General features: G+C 31.3%; 1 protein-coding gene across 1 annotated transcript in view; it reads left to right on the top strand.

The window, feature by feature from the left end:
• Nucleotides 1-20,453, top strand: part of LOC115885122 — an 81,105-nt gene that overhangs the window by 22,686 nt on the left and 37,966 nt on the right. The window contains exons 6-11 of the mRNA XM_030903911.1: nucleotides 3,677-3,775; nucleotides 3,992-4,090; nucleotides 10,322-10,411; nucleotides 10,496-10,585; nucleotides 12,652-12,747; nucleotides 20,035-20,136. Coding sequence (XP_030759771.1) covers nucleotides 3,677-3,775; nucleotides 3,992-4,090; nucleotides 10,322-10,411; nucleotides 10,496-10,585; nucleotides 12,652-12,747; nucleotides 20,035-20,136 — 576 coding nt within the window. The remainder of the gene's footprint in view (nucleotides 1-3,676; nucleotides 3,776-3,991; nucleotides 4,091-10,321; nucleotides 10,412-10,495; nucleotides 10,586-12,651; nucleotides 12,748-20,034; nucleotides 20,137-20,453) is intronic.

The raw sequence follows: 20,453 nt of genomic DNA, 5'->3' as shown, positions 1-20,453 counted from the left end.
ATACAAGTTTAAGATTACTATCTATGTTAAAATTTGTATTATATGTATATCCAGAAACACTCTACATGTATATCCAGAAACACTATGTGGCTGATTCATCTTTCCAAAAAATCCTGTATGGGTATTTCGCCATTTCACTGCAAGAAAATCTACAAAATAAAATAATTATTTTTTGTAAACACTTCTGCGTTAAACCTAAACGGACGCTGCTTGTAAAAAAAAAAGTTTATATGATAGGGCAAAAATAATATGTACAGGGTGGACCATTTTGGTTGTTTCCATAGGGTATCTAGGAAACCGTGAGAAATATTCAAATTTTGATACTGCAGTGTCGGGTTCTTTTTTTGAAAAAATTACAATGGCGCAAAGGGATCGTGGCTATCTTGATCGGTTTCGAAGCTACAGGGGGATTCTCAAATTTTGTACTTTTTGTAGATGTTCGATAGTTTGTTTATTTCAGCAACCAGGGAAAAATGAATTATACATTCTAAAGGCACTTTTCTGTGTAGAATGCAGTGGCGTAGTCAGACTTTTTTCGAAAAAAATATTTTTTGAGATATTAACTATAATTATGTTTTTTTAAATAGAAACTCCCTGTATATTTTTAAATTTTCTTATTCAGCTTGGCATGGGCTTCTCGAAAATATATAACACTCTATATTTATTTTCACTATTAACCTCAACATTTCAAATTTTTCTTAAAATATCCACTTAGTAGATAGTAGGCCGCGCCGAGTAACAAAGTAAACGGTTGTCATGGCGATCGGGACATACCTTTGATGAATGCGGGACATTTCATTTCAACAGATTGATGTGTGTGTATTTTAAATAATAAAAAATGAGTAAATTTGAAAATTTTGAGAAATATAACATGTTAGAATGTTATATTGAGTCTAACAAACATAAGCAAATGGCAGCTGATTTATATTTTGAGCGGTATGCAGAGCGCGAGCAACCAAACCCAGCCATTTTTAAAAGGTTAGAAGATAGTTTAAACAAATTTTGGATTTTTTCAAAAACCGCGGCCGAAAAATTATCAGAAAGAAGATGAATAAAATCAATATATTAACGTCCTCGGAGCCGTAACACTAGATCCAACAACATCAAGTAGAGCTATTGAAATGCTGTTAGCGGCGGCGTGCGGAGACGGTACCAACTCTGTCTAGATAATAATGGGCAACAGTCTGAACATCTAATGTAGTCTTTGTGTTTTTATTTTTTTATATTAACTCAGAAGTCCGGTTTTTTTAAGTGACCTCTTTAGATTATATTTAAATATGTTCTTTTGTTTCTGTCACACTTATTTTTTATTTGCTTCGTATTGTTCGATTTTATTTAATTGCTAATTCATGTATTCGGCTCCGAGGACATTAACATATTGATTTTCTTCATCTTCTTATAATTTTCCGAACGCAGTTTTTGAAAAGATCCAAAATTGATTAAACTATCTTCTAATCTTTTAAAAATGGCTGGGTTTGGTTGCTCGCGCTCTGGATACCGCTCAAAATATAAATCAGCTGCCATTTGCTTATATTTGCTAGACTCAATATAACATTCTAACATATTATATTTCTCAAAATGTTCAAATTTACTCATTTTTTTTATTATTTAAAATACACACACATCAATCTGTTGAAATGTAATGTCCCGCCATCCAAGGTATGTCCCGATCACCATGACAACCGTTTACTTTGTTACCCGGCGCGGCCTACTATCTACTAAGTGGATATTTTAAGAAAAAAATTGAAATGTTGAGGTTAATAGTGAAAATAAATATAGAGTGTTATATATTTTCGAAAAGCCCATGCCAAGCAGAATAAAAAAAAATAAAAATATACAGGGGGTTCTATTTAAAAAAACATAATTATAGTTAATATCTCAAAAAATATTTTTTTCGAAAAAAGTCTGACTACGCCACTGCATTCTACACAGAAAAGTGCCTTTAGAATGTATAATTCATTTTTCCGTGGTTGCTGATATAAACAAACTATCGAACTTCTTCAAAAAGTACAAAATTTGAGAATCCCCCTGTAGCTTCGAAACCGATCAAGATAACCACGATCCGTTTGCGCCATTGTAATTTTTTCAAAAAAAGAACTTGAGACTGCAGTATCAAAATTTGAATATTTCTCACGGTTTCCTAGATACCCTATAGAAACAACCAAAACGGTCCACCCTGTACAGACGACATTTCACTAAATAGAGATATAAACCACATAAAAAATACATTAATCAAAAACGTCTATCCACCATATTTTATTGACAAAACCTTAAACGAAATACAAACCCCAAATCATAGATACAATGATAACAATACACAATATATACAACTTATAATTCCATACATACGAGGCGTTTCGGAAAAAATAAGAAGGATAGGAAAACAATATAACATACGAACATCTTTCAAAACACAAAATACACTTAGATCCATTTTATCACATACTAAACCAATAAATACAGAACAACAAACAAAAAATGTAATATACCAAATACTCTGTGAATGCGATAAATTTTACATTAGTGAATCATCTAGACCCTTAAATGTTAGAATTAAAGAACATAAAGATTATTTAAGAAAGGGAGATTTTCACAAATCTAAGATTTGTCAGCATTCTTGGGACACAGGGCACAGAATAAATTTTAATAACGCCAAAATTATAATGAAAGAAGCGGTAGCCTCTAAAAGAAAAATAAAAGAGGCTTTTTTAATTCAATCTAATAAAAATAAATGTATTGCTCATGCATCTGTAGATGTTAGTAATGTATGGCAATCGCTTCTTTGATTTTAAAGAACAATAGATACAACAAGATAAATAAACATAACATAGTAAAATTAAAAAATAATCATACAGAAAGTTTGGGGCTTTTTGGTTTTACCTTATTAAGTAATTGTTATCAGGTCGTAATTGTTAATTTTGAAGTTTAAATATCAAGTTAAAAATGTCATGTTAACAGAACGTCAACGGTTTCTTGTAGACGTATCTGTTTTAAAAAAGTAAAGTGTTCTCGAATAGTTGAATTTAAATATTTTAAATAGTTTTTTTTCTTTATTCTTTGTATTTTTTTGCTTCCGACGAGGGAAAGAGATAACTTTCCGAAACGTTAAGCATTTTTTTTTGCTTTGTTAGGCAAATTTGTATTACCGTAAACATAACTTCGAACAAGCAGCGTCCGTTTAGGTTTAACGCAGAAGTGTTTACAAAAAATAATTATTTTATTTTGTAGATTTTCTTGCAGTGCAGTGGCGAAATACCCATACAGGATTTTTTTTGAAAAGTGATTAGGTATTTAATAAGTCCTCAATCCATCTATGTTTTACTGTAATTATTTTTTATTTATTAAGTTTATTGTTACTGTAAGTTGTACGGCTCTTATGGTATTCCAGTATCAAATATTTTGAATGTGTAAACCATGCTTGTTTTAAAGCATAAATTTTCATTATATCACATACCTTTTTTTTTTCTATAAAACATGAAAGAATATTTAATAAAGTCTGTCCATGGCTGGGATACATGAGCGTGACAGTTGTATGTTATTTTAATTCAAAGATAAATTGAAGTTTTTATGATTTATTCTATGTCGTCTTTCGAAATTTTTCCTCATTCAGACTGTTTTTTGTAAAGTGTTGTCACGGGTTTGGATATACGTACTCAATAAAATATTATCTTTTTAGGAATATTAAGGACGAACCTGGAGAATTAATACAACCCTTGTGCCGAGTCTCACCTTCGAAAACAATTACTGTTTCAGAAACTGAAGCTTCAAATAAGAGGTATGTTCTACATAAACATAATTTTTAGAAATATGTTTTTTTTTAATTAATTTTATTGTTCACTAAAATCTTAAATTTAATTATTCGTCTGAAAACACTATGGTTAGTAATTTCCCATCTGTTTCAGAGAGAGTTTATACATTTTTTTTTGTAAAATGTATTCTCGCTTTTGGTTAACTTGCTGCTTATACTCAATTTATTATTATTTATTTTTAGGAATATTGAATACAAATCTGCAGAAGTAGTTCGACCCTTGTGTCGAGTCTCACCCTCGTCAACAATTACTTCTTCAGAAACTCAAGTCTCAACAAAAAGGTATGATATAAAAAAATTAGAATCAAACACTAAATTAATTGGTCATTAAACAATCTTACATTTAACTATTGTTTTGAATCCACTATGGTTAGTAATTTCTATTAAAATTACAGAGTTTCTTAATACATAATATATTTTACTAAATTTATATAAACATTTATCATATGATCGAAAGAAGCACCTGGTTAGAGTTGGATTTGAACTGATAGTCTAAGAGCTAGCAACGGGTTCGAGAAAGTATTTTAAGAAAGCTTGCTTTTTGATATATCTTTTACTATGCTCTCTGGAACAGCATGCATATATCTGGTTGCCGATACTCGTTGCGTTCACTACTGCGCATCGGAAGAAGATCCTATATATTTTTTTTATTTAGTTCGTTAAATTCTAGTATTGAATATAAATCGAACAAGTCTCCATAGCGCAGCGCGTAGAATTTCCGACTACGAACCGAGGATTCAGAGTTCGAGACCGGGTCAGGGTTAAAACTTTTTTATTTTATTTTCGTTTATATTCTGATCTCTAAAGTATTAAATATTTGTTTTTTTAATCACCAGAATTATTATTAATATTTAATACTTTACTATCAGAATATAAACGAAAATAAAATTAAAAAAAATTACCCCTACCCGGTCTCGAACTCTGACTCCTCGCTTGATAGGCGGAACCTCTACGCGCTGGGTTATGGAGCAATAGTTGAATTTAAAGGACTAATAAAAATATAGGATCTTCTTTCAATGCGCAGTAGGGAACGCAACGTTTACCGGCAGCCTGACGCGCCGCATGCTGTTCGAAAGAGCATAGTAGTTGTTTTCCCGACGTTGCTAGCTCTCGTACTAATGATGATTGCTGCCATATTATTTGTAAATGGGGAATGTTATCCATCGATATTTCCAAGCAATTACCAAGTGGATGCTGTTTCTTTCGATCATACTCAAGGTATACTCAAGAGTATTTGTATTTATGTGCTTCCTCTTAATTTTCCGATTACTGCAAAACGCGAAAAAATATTTTTAAAGTCTGTCAGAGAGTCTGTCAATGAGAGGAAATCTAGCTGTGACAGTTGTTGCATCTCATTGTAATTCACATATACAGGGTGGTCCGAACTGTATTCCGGAAACTTCGGCAGCATATTCTGCAGATAAAAATAAGTAAAAAATTTCGTATAAATGTATGTCCTAAAATGTTTAATTTCGGAGATGCAGGGTGTAGAAGTTTCATTTTTATTTCGATTTTTTCCAAATAATTTCTTAAGTAACGTCAATATTTGGATGAAAATTGGTGTCTGGGTGTTTTGTGACACGAGAAATTTGATTTTGATATCAATATGACTGCTGTTTGTAGGGGGCGCTACCTACACGTTATTTAACTTTTTTGAAGAGTAATAACTTTTCGTCCGTACCTGTATGAAAATACTGAGTGAAAAAATATACATTTCCGTGATTTTTTACTTAAAAAATATCTCTTTTGGTAAAAATCGCTACGAGCAATCGTTTTCAAGATATTTAGAATGGAAATAGTCAATACATGTCATTATTGACAAAAAATAAACATGTTGAGTAGATAGTTATTTGACTGAAATGATAAATTTGGGAATATTTTATTTTTTTCAAATTAATCATAAATTTTTCTTCGAAAAAATGATGATAAAACAGTTTCTGTTGAACTTTTGACACAAAATCATTTCAAATTTATGATTTTAATCTAATAACTATTTAGTCAACGTGTTTATGTCAATGATGACAGGTATCGATAATTTCGATTCCAAATATCTAGAGAACCACTACTCGTAGCGATTTTTACCAAGAGACCTTTTTTACGTAAAAAATGCCGTTAATGTTTATTTTTTTACTCAGTAGTTTTATAGAGGTACGGACGAAAAGTTATTACTCTTCAAACCAGTTAAAAAATATGTAGATGGCGTCCTCTACAAGGAGGAGTCATATTGACATCAAAATCAAATTTCTCATATCAAAAAACTCCCAGACACCAAGTTTCATCCAAATATTGACGTCACTTCAGAAATTATTTGGAAAAAATCGAAATAAAAATGACTTCAACACCCTGTATCTCCGAAACTAAGCATTTTTGGACATACATCTATACGAACATTTTTACTTATTTTTATCTGTAGAATATGCTACCGAAGTTTCCGGAATACAGTTTGGACCACCCTGTATAAATTGAATTTTATTATTTACATGTTATTTACTCGATGTTGTTTGTCGAAATCTTCTTTGTCTCAGAGTTGCAAAATTAAACACTAATACAGCAAAACACTTTACTCTTAAAACTGGAAGCGCGTTTTGATACCCAACATGGGCAGATGATTAAAAATAATTTAATTCTACCACGTTATACTGTTAATTTCTATAAAACATGAAAGAATATCACACCGACGGAAACACCCTTATTCACCAAGCTCTGGACAGAGAGTCATATGCCATATTAATCCTCATACAACCTCAAGAGAGCAGGCACCTAGGTGGAGGAGGATACTGTTAATCATCTGCTGATGATGCTTATCTGGTGACCGAAACGCGTGTTCAGTGTCTTAATTTAATATGTTTATTTGCCTTAAATGAATGTTTCAAGTTTTTATAAAACGTAGAAACTATTTTTAAAGTTTTCCCTTTGAGAGGCATAGATAAAAGAAACAAGTTTAGATTGGAAAGTGCCCATAAGGACAATGTAAATACTATTTGGCGCTATACTCACAACGGTCGCGATCCAAAGCTTTTGATAATTTCGGAGCGTTTCGGCTTTTTCCGGAATTATATCGCCAAATATATATTTATTCAAATTTATTATTATTTTCTTTTAGTTTTATAAATAAAATACAGTGTGTTTCACATAAGAGACTTTATTTTATATAAGGATACGTATGTAATACCTATGGAACATTGGAAACCGGCGTTATGCCACGATGGTTTTTGCAGTTCACAGTTCACACAGCTTTTTAAGTTTTTTAATGCCACTTTTTCACAATTATTATGGGTTTACGTAAATAAAATTTAAATTAAACTCACAAGATAGCAGTAATTACTTTGAAAATCGACGCTTTAAACACTTATATATTTATATATACGTATTTTTTTAATGAGTGCGGTTTAAATTTTGAAAGATTCTATAATTTTTTATGATTCCAGAGACAAATGATTCTGAATTTCACAAGAGAAAATCCTTCCTGTTCTTGTTTGCGGTTGCTCTTAGCAACCGCTATAGCAGCGCCAGATCTCAAACAATTATACGTTTTGGCGGGAAGCCGAGCATTCCAATTTAAATTTATGGTAATTATTGCATATACGGTTTTCGGCTATTTATGGATTATATAAGAAAATTTGGCTTCGGTGAACTATCCTGACACACGATTTTTCTTAGAAAATAAAGCTTATGTTACCTTAAAGTGAACTTTTTGGATTGTTTGACTAAAATCTGATGTGGAAAAACACGTTTCACATAAAATACATTCTTAAAAATGTTGTTATTTTATTTTTATAGCAAATTCTCGATCAAATTCTATAACGGATAATAAAAGAGTCGCGGACTTGTTTATATCCGTTTCTATGTTTACGCTGACAGTAGTGAAGGTCGAATTTTGACAAATATTGCGAATTGATACATGGTTGTCAGATCAGCTAATAAATTATCCGGAATTTCATGCATCTTTTCATCTTTTTTTTTAAGGAAAAAAATGACGTCATAGGTTTTAAAATGTTTTAGTTTTTTTTAATACGAATTAGATTACTTTAGTTTAACAAATTGCCTAAATTAGCGCCGGCGAGACAATTGCTAGTTATAGCCATAGCAATGAAAACACCCTGTAAGCGTGTTTTCATTGCTTTGGTTTGCGTTTGGCTTGGGTTGGGTTGGTTTGGTATCGGTTCGTTTGGTATTGGTTGGTTTAGTATGGGTTGGTTAGCGTTGGGTCGGGTTTGTTTGGGTTGGTTTGGTTGTTTTTTTGTTCTTATTTATCGGTTTGATTGATTTAGAATTTAGAATAAGTGGGAGGGGGGTTAATCTCTGCGACCTTAGAGATCTATTGTGTCCCCCTTTCTTGAGTTATAACTCATCATACAGTCCCAGGACTTCTTACGGAGACCCGTGTCCCTCACAGTTGAGGAGCTACGACCCAGACCGGGTAGACGAAACGGTAGCTTGTGTCGCCTGTTGGGTTTAGAGGTAGAAGGTAGGCTCCCGACCCTTGGAAGAGGTGGTAGCTTGTATACCACTTGCGGAGGATGGTCTCACGCAAGTGTCAGCCACCTCTCCTGTAGTTCTCTTTGGGTTTGGCCCTGAACTTTCATTGTTACTGTTCCCAGTGTCGCTAGGGGGTTTTCCCACAGCTTCACCGGTGATGTTTTTATTACTATTATTACCAGATCTCATAGTGTTCCTATGAGTCGCTAGGGACAGTTGGTCCACTTCTACAGAGCCCCGCATGTAGAAGTAAAGGGTAAAATACAATGGGGTGCCCCCCAGTGCCCCAAGGTTGAGACTGTCCGTAGCCCCGCCCGGTATCGTTATATGTCTTGGTGCAATTCCCTGGCCACGACACTACAGTCAGGAACAAGACGATGAGTGAGATGCTTCTTAGACCAAGCCAAGCGCTAGGGGAGATTCCCCCCAGCACCTGACCAGGAGCTTCCCCACCAACGACAAGGTCTTGCATCTCCTAGGGGAAGGGTTGATTGATACTTTGGTTTAAACAAGAGTGAAATAAAAGCAATAAAAAAATATAATAATCCATTTTGAAATCTCGTGCATTTTTTTATTTAAAATTATTATTAAAAATGGCTATTTTATCAAAATGAAAATAAAAACAGAAAAAGAAAATTTAGTGGAACTGGCAACATTACTTTTCCTTCTGTCGCTGTTATGTCAAATCAAGTGTTAAAATTCCCCATAACGTCAAATATGTGTCAAAAACTACTAATATTAAATTAAAATATTTTAAAATTCTGTGCGTAATCTCTATTTATTTTTATTTAAAACTACTACTAAAAATGGTTACTTTTTGATAAAAAAAGAAAAATGCAAAAATCGTGTCAGGATAGTTCACCGGACCCGAAAACTTTTATATACTCACATTCTATTGTCCTTAGAGATTGCAAATATACTGGGGGAGGAGAGAAATTGTGTTTCTTTAAGTATTTTTTCAACCAAACAAACTTACAGGACCGGGGAGCGAATAGGGGTGCTTAAACAATATGCTGATTAAGGATACTCATAACACCCATTTCACAATCCTTTAATTAAGCTTTTAATGTAAAATTTCTTCAAAAAACTATGAAGAAGTGTTTTATTCAGAAATCATTGGCAGGTTACATTGAATGATATGCTGACAGTAGTGAAGGTTGAATTTTGACAAACATTGTGGATTAATAAATGGTTGCCAAATCAGCTAGTAAATTGTCCGGAATTTCATGCATCCTTTTCTTAAGGAAAAATTATGTCATATGTTTTAAAATGTTTTTATTGAATTTTTTACTTGGTTTAACAAATTGGCTAAATTGCCGCTAGCGGTATAGGGAATTGCTTAGTTATAGCTCTAGCAATGAAAACACGCTGTGAGCGGTTTGGTTTTGGTTGGGTTGATCTCGTTTGGTTTGACTCTTGTTTTTTTTTCGCATGTTAGAAAAATGTTTTCTCTTATTTTACCAAAAATTGCATTTTTCCTCAACTTAAACTCTTTATGTTTGCCTCAACAGCATTAGAATAGACACTTCATTTTATTTTATAGAAAATTTCTTAATTTTGAGGGCCATAAAGTAAAACGGATCCCAAATAGCACCAAAAATATAATAAACTATTTTTTAATCTAGTGCATTTTTTTATTTAAAATTATTATTAAAAATGGCTATTTTTTAAAATAAAAATTCAAAAACAAAAATATTAAAGAAAATTCAATGGAGTATATTTGCAACCTCTAAGGACAATAGAATGTGAGTAGGGTTTTTCTATATAATATAAAACCAAAAATAGCCGAAAATCGTATATGCACTGTTACCAAATTTATTTCCTTTATCTATGATATATCTATAATGAGAGGATCCCTGACCGTGACATTTATTGCCTGTCATTTTAGTTCACAGATAAACTGAAATTTCTATCATTTACTCGATATCGTCCATATATCGTCTCCCGAAATCAGAAATCAGTGAAATCTCGAAAAAAAAATGATATCTCGCCTTTTGCATATACAAATAAATACTCAATAAATATATATTTTAGGAACGCTCAGTATGAATTAATACAACCCTTGGGTCAAGCCTTACCTTTGCAAACAATTACTGCTTCAGAAACTGAAGGCCCCAAAAACAGGTATGTTCTACACAAACATCATTTTTGGAATATGTATTTTTTTAATTATTCTTTTGAAAACTAGTAATTTCTTTATCTTTTTAGGAATGTTCAGTATGTATTAATACAACGCTTGTGTCGAGTCTCACCTTTGAAAACAAATACTGCTTCTGAAACTGGAGTTTCAACACAAAGGTATGATCTAAACAAACATTATTATTAAATATATATTTGTTAATTAATTCATTAAACATTTATTTTTCCTGTGAAAACGCTATGGTTAGTAAGTTTGTTAAATGTTAATCACTATCTGCTTCCTAGTAGATTGAAACAATTTTTCAAATTTATTTCAACCAGTGACATAAAACACTAACATACCCTTAAGAAGTTCTAATAAAATAACTACCACATAAGATACTTATTTTACATAAAACTACACAGTTCATATCCGTAAGTGTATCGAATTGTATATATTTATTAATACTTGTATATTTTATACCAAATTGAATTATACCAAGATATATTATACGATCGAAAAAAATACCGCGACAGAGTTGGCTTTCAATGAAGATTGCTGTCATTTTGTATGTAAATTTATATGATAAACGTTATCGATCGTCATTTAAAAGCATTTGCGAACTTGAAGCATTTTGTTTCGACACACCTACCCAAAAGTTTTTCCATTTACTGTAAAACGTGAAAAAATATTTTTAAAGTCTGTCCATGAGAGAAAATCTGACTGTGACAGTTGTTGCGACTCATTTTAATGCACATTAATAGTGGTCCGAACTGTATTCCGGAAACTTCGGCAGCATATTCTGCAGACAAAAATAAGTAAAAATGTTCGTATAGATGTATGTCCAAAAATGCTTAGTTTCGGAGATACAGGGTGTTGAAGTTTCATTTTTATTTTGATTTTTTCCAAATAATTTCTGCAGTAACGTCATTATTTGGATTAAAATTGGTGTCTGGGAGTTTTTTGACATGAGAAATATGATTTTGATGTCAATATGACTCCTAGTAGTAGAGGGCGCCACCTACGTATTTTTTAACTAGTTTGAAGAGTAATAACTTTTCGTCCGTACCTGTATAAAACTACTGAGTAAAAAATATACATTTACGACGCTTTTTACGTAAAAAAGGTCTCTTGGTAAAGATCGCTACGAGTAATGGTTTTCGAGATATTTTGAATCGAAATTATCAATACCTGTTATCACTGACATAAATTAAACATGTTGACTAAATAGTTAGTTATTAGACTGAGATCATAAATTTGAAATGTTTTTGTACCAAAAGTTCAACAAAAACTGTTTTATCATCATTTTTTTGCACAAAAATTTTATGATTAATTTAAAAAAAATAAAAATTTCCCAAATTTTATTATTTCAGTGAAATAACAACTATACTTATACTCAACGTGTTTATTTTTCGTCAATAGAGAACAACGGCCTACGGTCGAGTCGGCCGCTGCTGGCACGTATACGTAGACGTAAAGAATCTTTTACGTGTATAAAAAATATAAGAAATGCGCATGCGTACGTAAACGTTTACGTGTTTGTAGTCTGTGCCGTTGTTCTTTAATAATAGCATGTATTGACTATTTCCATTCCAAATATCTTGAGAACGATTGCTCGTAGCGATTTTTACAAAGAGATATTTTTTACGTAAAAAATCACGGAGATGTATATTTTTTCCCTCGGTAGTTTTATACAGGTACGGACATAAAGTTATTACGCTTCAAAACCGTTAAAAAACAAGGCGCCCTCTACAAGTAGGAGTCATATTGACATCAAAATCAATTTCTCATGTTAAAAAACTCCCAGACACCAATTTTCATCTAAATATTGACGTTACTTCAGAAATTATTTGGAAAAAATTGAAATAAAAATGAAATTTCTACACCCTGTATCTCCGAAACTAAGCATTTTAGGACATACATTTATACGAACTTTTTTACCTATTTTTATCTGCAGAATATGCTTCCGAAGTTTCCGGAATATAATTCGGACCACCCTGTATATAAATTGATTTTTTTTATTATTTACATGATGTTGTTTGTCGAAATCTTCCTTGTCTCAGAGTTGCAAAATTAAACACAGCAAACACTTAAACAATGGAAGCCCGTTTTGATAACCAACATCGGCAGATGATTAAAAATAATTTAGTTCTACCATGTTATAGTGTTAATCTTATGTCGATGATGCTAACCTTGTTAGCGAAACGCGTATTCAATGTTTCAATTTATTATTATATTTTTTTAGGAATAATGAAAATGGATCAGCAGAATCAATTCAACCCTTGTGGCGAGTCTCACCCTCAATGATTACTGCTTCACAAACTGAAGTTTCAACAAGAAGGTATGGTCTATAAAAAAGAAAATTTGTAGAATAAAACTCTAAATGAATAATTGGTTACAAAAATCTTAAATTTAATTGTTCTTGTGAAAACATTATAGTTAATAATTTCTACTAAAACTACATAGTTTCTTAATACATATATTTATTAATACATGTATATTTTACTAAAATTATGCAAAGATTTATCATACGATCGAAAAAACACCGCGTCAGAGTTGACTTGGAATTTAAGATTGTTGTCATGTTATACCGGGTGCGTCTCAAAAGTGGCTCACCCCTATAACTTTGTTATTTTTTCAGATAAAAAACGGGATTTGGTATGTTAGTATATGACATAAATTAGGATTGATTGACATCGGTATTTTTTTTTGCTTTATTCAATAGAAAATTACACTGAATCGAATGACATATCATATGTCAACTTTTGATATATTCGCTCAAAAAGAAATTTTATTTTAAATTTCAATGTTGAGTGTTAAAAACACTAATTTGTGCTGTGTTAAAAACACTAATTTTTAATCAAGGAGCCTTGGAAAAATAGATTTGATCGTCTAATGTTTTTAGTGTCTTGTCCTGGTCGGTTAAAAGATGCCCAAATCGTATTTTTAATCATATTTCAATTTTTTCAAATAGAACGAGGGTGGCTCATTAGCATATTTGGAAAAAGTATTTTTTACGTTTAATTTGATACCACACACTTGGTATTTCGAGTCAAATTGTCGTTATGAATTGCAGGTTACAATTTCAAATAAACCATATGCGAATATGTCAAAAGTTGACATATGATATGTCATTCTATTCAGAGTATCATTTTCTATCGAATAAAGTAAAAAAATACCGAGGGTGCCATTTAGAAATCAAAAGTTGTAGCCATCTGGTGAAACTGGAAGTGACCGAAAATAATTAAATATGTCAATCAACTCTAATTTATGTCATATACTAACATACCATATCTCGTTTTATTTGAAAAAATAAAAAAAAGTTATAAGGGTGAACCACTTTTGAGACGCACCCGGTATAGTGAATGTTATCTATCGTCAATTCAAAGCATTTTTCAACTTGGCGCCATTTTTTCGATCACACGGTATACTCAAAAGTATAGGTATTTATGTGCTTATTTTTGAAACATACTTTATAATCTATCACAGCATTTTTGACTCGATTTTTGATCGAAATTACCAGAAATAAATTTGTAAAACTGTTCTCCTAATTATAAAATAGGTAAAATACACGAAATTTGGTGATTTTTCACAAGATCTGGAATGTTTTGTGAATTCGAAGGAGTTTTTAACGCTCCGTTGAAGAAATGTGACATACACATATACATTCTCTACATGGTACAAAGAAAACAAGGTATGATCGATAGCTGCTCCAATTTCGTTAAGTTTGCGCATACCACCTGTGACGTCATACGCCAAAAAAAAAATATCCATATTGTTCAATTGTCATTAATAAAAAAAAGACCTAAAATAGGGAAGAATTAGGACATAACCCCAAAAGTTATCTCAAATCATGGAGCTTGACATTTGAAAAATTATTTTCACATTTTTATGTCATCTGTTTGACAATTTCAAATTGGCGCGCGGAGCTTGCCGACCAATGGTGCCGTTTATCACCTGTGACGTAATGACCAACCTGCGCAATATCATACCTTGTATTCTTTGTATCATGTCAATGACGGTATATAAACAAAAAAAAACAGGTTCATTACAATATCTTGACGATTTGAATTGGCGCGCGGAGCGTGCTGACCAATAGCGCCTGTTATCACCTGTGACGTAGGGACCAACCTGCGCAATATCATACCTTGTTTTCTTTGTACCATGCATTCTCTATGTGACATACTCGTAAGTCAAACAAACGTCAATCTCATCAATCTGTAAATCGTGAAAATCTACCTAAATAAAAGTAATCGATGAAATCAGATAGAAATTGCAAATTTTCCATAAAGAAGACAAATAATAGGAAAAATGGGTAAAAAAGGATGAGATTGATATAATATTAATGTTTTTTTACAAAATTACGTATTGACGTAAGACGTATTGATAAAATAGTGCATGTGAAATTTCTAGATACAATATTAACAAGACAAGTATTGTATTTAAAGGTATAAATTGAGATAATTAAATGGTATTTATTTACTCCAACCTATAGTTTTCTTTAAATAATATATAAATATACTTACTGTTTTCGTTGAAAATATTCATGGCGTTAAATGAGTAAGTACAAAAACATTCAGGAATTGATTAATAGAAAATAAGAGGGGTTTGCGTAAAATATTTTTATTTGACGTTTTCATACAAAATTATTTAGTTATATATCCTTATTATATATACACAAGGGTTATATGTATAGATAACGTAATAATATGTTAGAGTTTAAAAGAATTTTACGCGAACTTATTTTGTTTGTTTTGTTTATAAAAAAATATTTTTAAAATAACATGAAATGTATGAAACAGTAGAAACTGCCGAACACCAGTCATTTTATAATTAAAAAGACACTTGTTCAACGATGAAGTATAACTTTATAAAACCATTATTTTTCACGTTATAGTTATTGACCCAAACCAAATGATACTTTTTGATGATTTTAAAAAATACGTATGTGTAGGACTATATTTTTATTCGCATAGATATGTTGAAAAGTTGTAAACATAAATCGTGTATATACCTATATTTACTTTTGCACCTCCAATTTCGGCAGAAGTAAACAAAACATTCTGCGAAATATAATGGGCGATCATCGTCGAATTTACTTTACGTAGATTGTCTGCAAGGATACTATATAGAGATAAGAATAGTTCGATTCCTATCTTCCTGTACTGTCAGTTTTTTTACGTTATCTAGGGACCGAGTTGAAGTTCGCGCTAAAGATTTTAGACAGTGACAGTTATTTCTGCGTTTGACGGACGAGCGCACAGTGTGGTGGAAGATAATCTAGCGGGACAAAATCATTCGGTTAGAAATAAAAGCCAAAAATGTGTGCTGATAAGAATAAATAGTAGACATTCCAATTGATATAAAAATGCATGAATTATTTTTTGGTCGTATATATTCTTTGTATTTCGATACATTTTTATCAACCAAATTTGATCGTTTTCTGCTCAGCAAGGCAGAGGTCATACGAAAACAAAATATTTAAAAGTGCTTATACATTTTATTCCAAAGCCAAATTATGTTGAAGATTGCCAAATGTATGTACTTTTCTACTGTAGGTATATTATTTGTTAAAATCCTTCGTCCCTTTGTTCTGCAAATATCAAACTTCCACTTTTTTCAAATATTGATATATTGAATGATGTAGATCTTTTGACATTACCGAGTGTTAAAATTAAAACATCTATCTTATTTATTATTTTCAAAATAAAATAGAATTTTTTAAAATAAAATATACAGGGTGTCACAAGATTACAAAGTAATTAAAAAATAACTGCTAAAGAGTTTTTTGTAAGTATTTCACCTGATATCATAATTTTATGTATTTGGCAATAGTTTACAGTACGGTTTTTCATGTCACGAATATGTCATGTACGAATAATATCATAGTTTTATTATCTTGTATTTATTTATTTATTAATAAATTAAGTTGTTATAAAATAAATAAGTTTAACCATATGGTTGCTATATATTAGACCATTTGCTACGTTCTTAGATTTTAAGTCCCAAACATCGCTCCTGAGATTTTGTCCCGCTAGAATAACCATCCGCCGCACTGTGGAGCGCTGGTCCCTGCGTGACGTAAGCATCCACGGCGACTACGACAGCGGCGATTTGACGCAATCGAACAGTCCTTTAGAATATATAGAGTCCTTGGATTGTCTGTGCTTTATTATAATCGAGTTCTGTCATAATTCTAACAAACTAACCTAATGACATCTAAATAAATTAGAAAAAAATATACTGTTCAATTTGCGAAGTTTGAGTCTTTCTTCACATATTGTCATTCTCTCTCTTATCCATGTTTATCACATGAAATGGAAATTTTGTGTCAAAAACGTAAGTCCTAATATTTCTCTTACATCATACGATTATTTTTTTCGTTTTACATACGGAATGCATACGGATCACCTTCATTACTTATAAAGAATCGTACGTCCTTGTCTAATGTGTATGAATAGAAAAAGGCAAACATCATATTTATTGTATTACCCGCCGAAATCGAACAAAAGAATATCGCCGACTGTCAACGTTGTCGTTCACAAAACACCCCCCTTAGAACTTCGTCTGTCATGTTAAGAAATGAAAGTAAATAATAAAGCGCCTCTCGTGTTTGTTCGCACTCAAAAAATTTCAATTAATGCCTGTATATATTTTTAATATATTTTTTAAATTTACATTTTTTTAATTGTAAAGTAATATATTACATTTAAATGGAATATATTACATTTAAATGGAATATATTACATAACAATTATGTCAATTACAGGATTACAAGCTTGTTTTCTAACATTTTTTTAAATAAAACGAATTATAAAATTTCAATATTTGTATATTTGTCGTAGGTATGAAAAAAGTAAAATATGAAATGGACAAACGCTTACTTACATTGCAATAAAACTTCCACTTTTAGTTTTGCAATCCAAACGCAATATTTCTATTTCACAAATAAAAATATCCGACAACAATAAAATCACTGAAACTTCCGCGGCTGACAACGAAAACTGAAAAATATAACGGCACTTTTTGTTTCAGACCTGCATATCAACATTACGCTGTATATTATATGTTTGTTGTTGAAATAATATAAAATATATATCTAATTATATAACTTGTAAATTTTAATATTTTAACATGATTTTAACTACTTTTGACAATAACTTTTTATCAAGATGACATTTTAGACGGCAACTGACATATATGTCATAATATTTGAATCTTAAATATGTATGTAATATAATTTAAATTACTATAATGCAACTTTATACTAAGAAAACATTTATACATTCACAAAATACAACAAAGTCTAATAATATAGTCTGAAAACAATGAATATTGAATTAAAATTGAAAAAGTTAAGCGCGACCCCTTGTGTCAAAATTAGATGATTAAATTTTTGCAATTTTTACACCATTTGATGACCGGTGGCGCCTCTAGTGTTTGTTCGGACGGTTGGTCTTTTACTCACGCTTATGGCCATTAAAGAAAAAGTTCTAAAGGGGGATGTTTTATGTTGTCGTTAAATTTTAACGACTCCGATAGTTTCCCGTAAATTTTTGTGGGATTTTCTGTGTTTATTTAGTTATTTGTCATTTAATTTGTGTTTAAAATGCCGTCCCGTTTTAGTGAAAAAGAACACCGGCTCATATTAAAAGTTATCGAGTATTTGAACCTCGAAAAAGATAGTGGGAAAAAACCCTTTTACCTGTGTCGGCTGTTTACGGTGTAATTGGACAACTACCGAGTTAATATTTTGTAACTAACTCATTATTTTGGAGTTAAAAGTTTTATAGAGAGCATCGGAGGCTTTAGGAATTTCATGCTCGACTGTGCAAAGAATAAGTTCCAGAGGAATCGTGAAAGAACAAAAAGCAGCAAAACAAGTCACAATATTCGTTTGTCCCCTGAAATTCCTGCTTATAAGATCCATGAACATATTAATAGAGGACGTATTTATTCATTGTATACACTGCGGGTAGGCTACAATAAATTTGTCATTGTTTAATATTTTGTTATTAAATTTGTTATTGTTAGTTTACAACCAGAGATATAAACAACTCATGGACCAAGTCAAGAAATACGTGAAAACCAATATGGCGCTGAAAATGATGACGAAAGTTTCAAACTTCGCAAATTGAACAGTACATCTCTCATTGGGAACACCTTATTTAAAAGCAATGCGTTCGCTGTGGGCAGAAAATTTTAACATTTATGACGTCATGTCTCGTTTTCGCGCCAGGTTCCAGATTGCGAATTTCAATAATTAATTTAAATACCTTCCAGATGGAATTTCTACATACTGATTTTATATACACTCATATGCAAAAAAACGCAACGGAGAAAATTTTGGTCAAATTTAAACTATTATATTTTTGTTATTTTTAGACCTATTTTCATGAATTTTTTAGCAAGCTGTATATAATTATATCAACTTTAATTTGTAAACTCAGTTTTTTTATAAAATTTAGTATTTGGCATATTATACAAGGTTAATCGAGGGGTTGTTTTTTTACCCTAACTTTGACACACCCTGTGCAATAATTTCGTGTGTAAATTTTCCTGAAATATAATTTTACGGCCAGAACCATGTCTCCTGAGCATTTTATTTTATGGATCATGTCAATACATGCCCTCGTTAATTTTTAAGAGCGAAATGAACTTGCCACCAACAATTTGCAATTTTTTTAATTATAATTTATTATTGATTTTTTTTTTCAATATGACAAGGCAGCTTTGGTGATTATTCTGAACTATATACTACTATGAACTGCCCATCATGTTCGACGTTTGGGAAATGCTTGGCAGGAGGGTTAGAGGTCGCGAAGCGTTACCAGCTTCACTAAATGAACTTCGCTTGGTCGCTTGGTTGTTTGTATACTTCAGTATTACAGATATTTTCCTTATCGTTAGTTCTGTTATCGTTATTAATGTTTATTAAAACCAGGTCTGTATCGTTTTCACGTTTTTTTTAAATTTAGTTTAGACTGTCCGATGCAGCATAATATGACGTTGCGACAATCGTCACCAAAACCATCTCGACTTAAATAATAAAGTAAAAAATTACATCAAAAGTAATGATAACTGCAAAAATTGCATTTCGCTCTTAAAAATTAACCAAAGCATGCATTGAAGTGATCCAAAAAACAAAATGCTCAGGAGACATGGTTCTTACGGTAAAATTATATTTTAAGAAAATTTACACACGAAATTATTGCACAGGGTGTTTTAAAGTTAGGATAAAAAACAACCCTTCGATTAACCCTGTATAATATGCCAATTACTAAAGTTTACAAAACACTGAATTTACGAATTAAAGTTGATATAATTATGTACAGTTTGCTAAAAAATTCATTCAAATAGTGTTAAAAATAACAAAAATATAAAATTTTAAATTTTACCAAAAAATTCTCTGTTGCGTTTTTTTGCATCTGAGTGATGTTTTAGGTAAAGATATATTAGAAATCATAAATATTTAAGTTTTGCCTGTCACGTGCACGGACCCCATTCTACCAAGTTATAATGTTATAGTCAAAGGTTATAATATCATCAATCATATATCATCTGCTGATGATGCTAACCTGGGTACCGAAGTGCTGTTCAGTGTTTCAATTTAATATTATTTTTTCAGGAATACAGAAAATGAATCTGCAGACTTTATTCAACCCTTGTGGCCAGTCTCACCCTCGTCAATAATTATTACTGGTTCAGAACCTAAAGCTTCAAGAAGAAGGTATGGTATGATCATCTAAAAAATGAAAATTTTTCGAATAAAATTTTAAATTAATTGGTAATTAAAGAAATCTTAAATTATTCTTTTGAAAATATTATAGTTTGGTTTGAATACGTCAATCAATCCCAATTTATGTAATATACTAACATACCAAATCTCTTTTTTTTATATGAAAAAATAAAAAGTTATAGGGGTGAGCCACTTTTGAGACGCACCCGGTATAGTTCGATAGTTTCAGAGATATTAATAAATAAATAAAAAAATTATATTTTTCAACCTTTATTAAAAAAATATTACAAATACAAGAACTGTCCTGA

This window comes from Sitophilus oryzae, unplaced genomic scaffold (assembly GCF_002938485.1).
Source record: "Sitophilus oryzae breed Bouriz unplaced genomic scaffold, Soryzae_2.0 scaffold_374_pilon_pilon, whole genome shotgun sequence".
Taxonomy (NCBI): domain Eukaryota; kingdom Metazoa; phylum Arthropoda; class Insecta; order Coleoptera; family Curculionidae; genus Sitophilus; species Sitophilus oryzae.
Note: the sequence above shows the minus strand (reverse complement) of the source record. Positions and strands in the feature narration are given on the sequence as shown.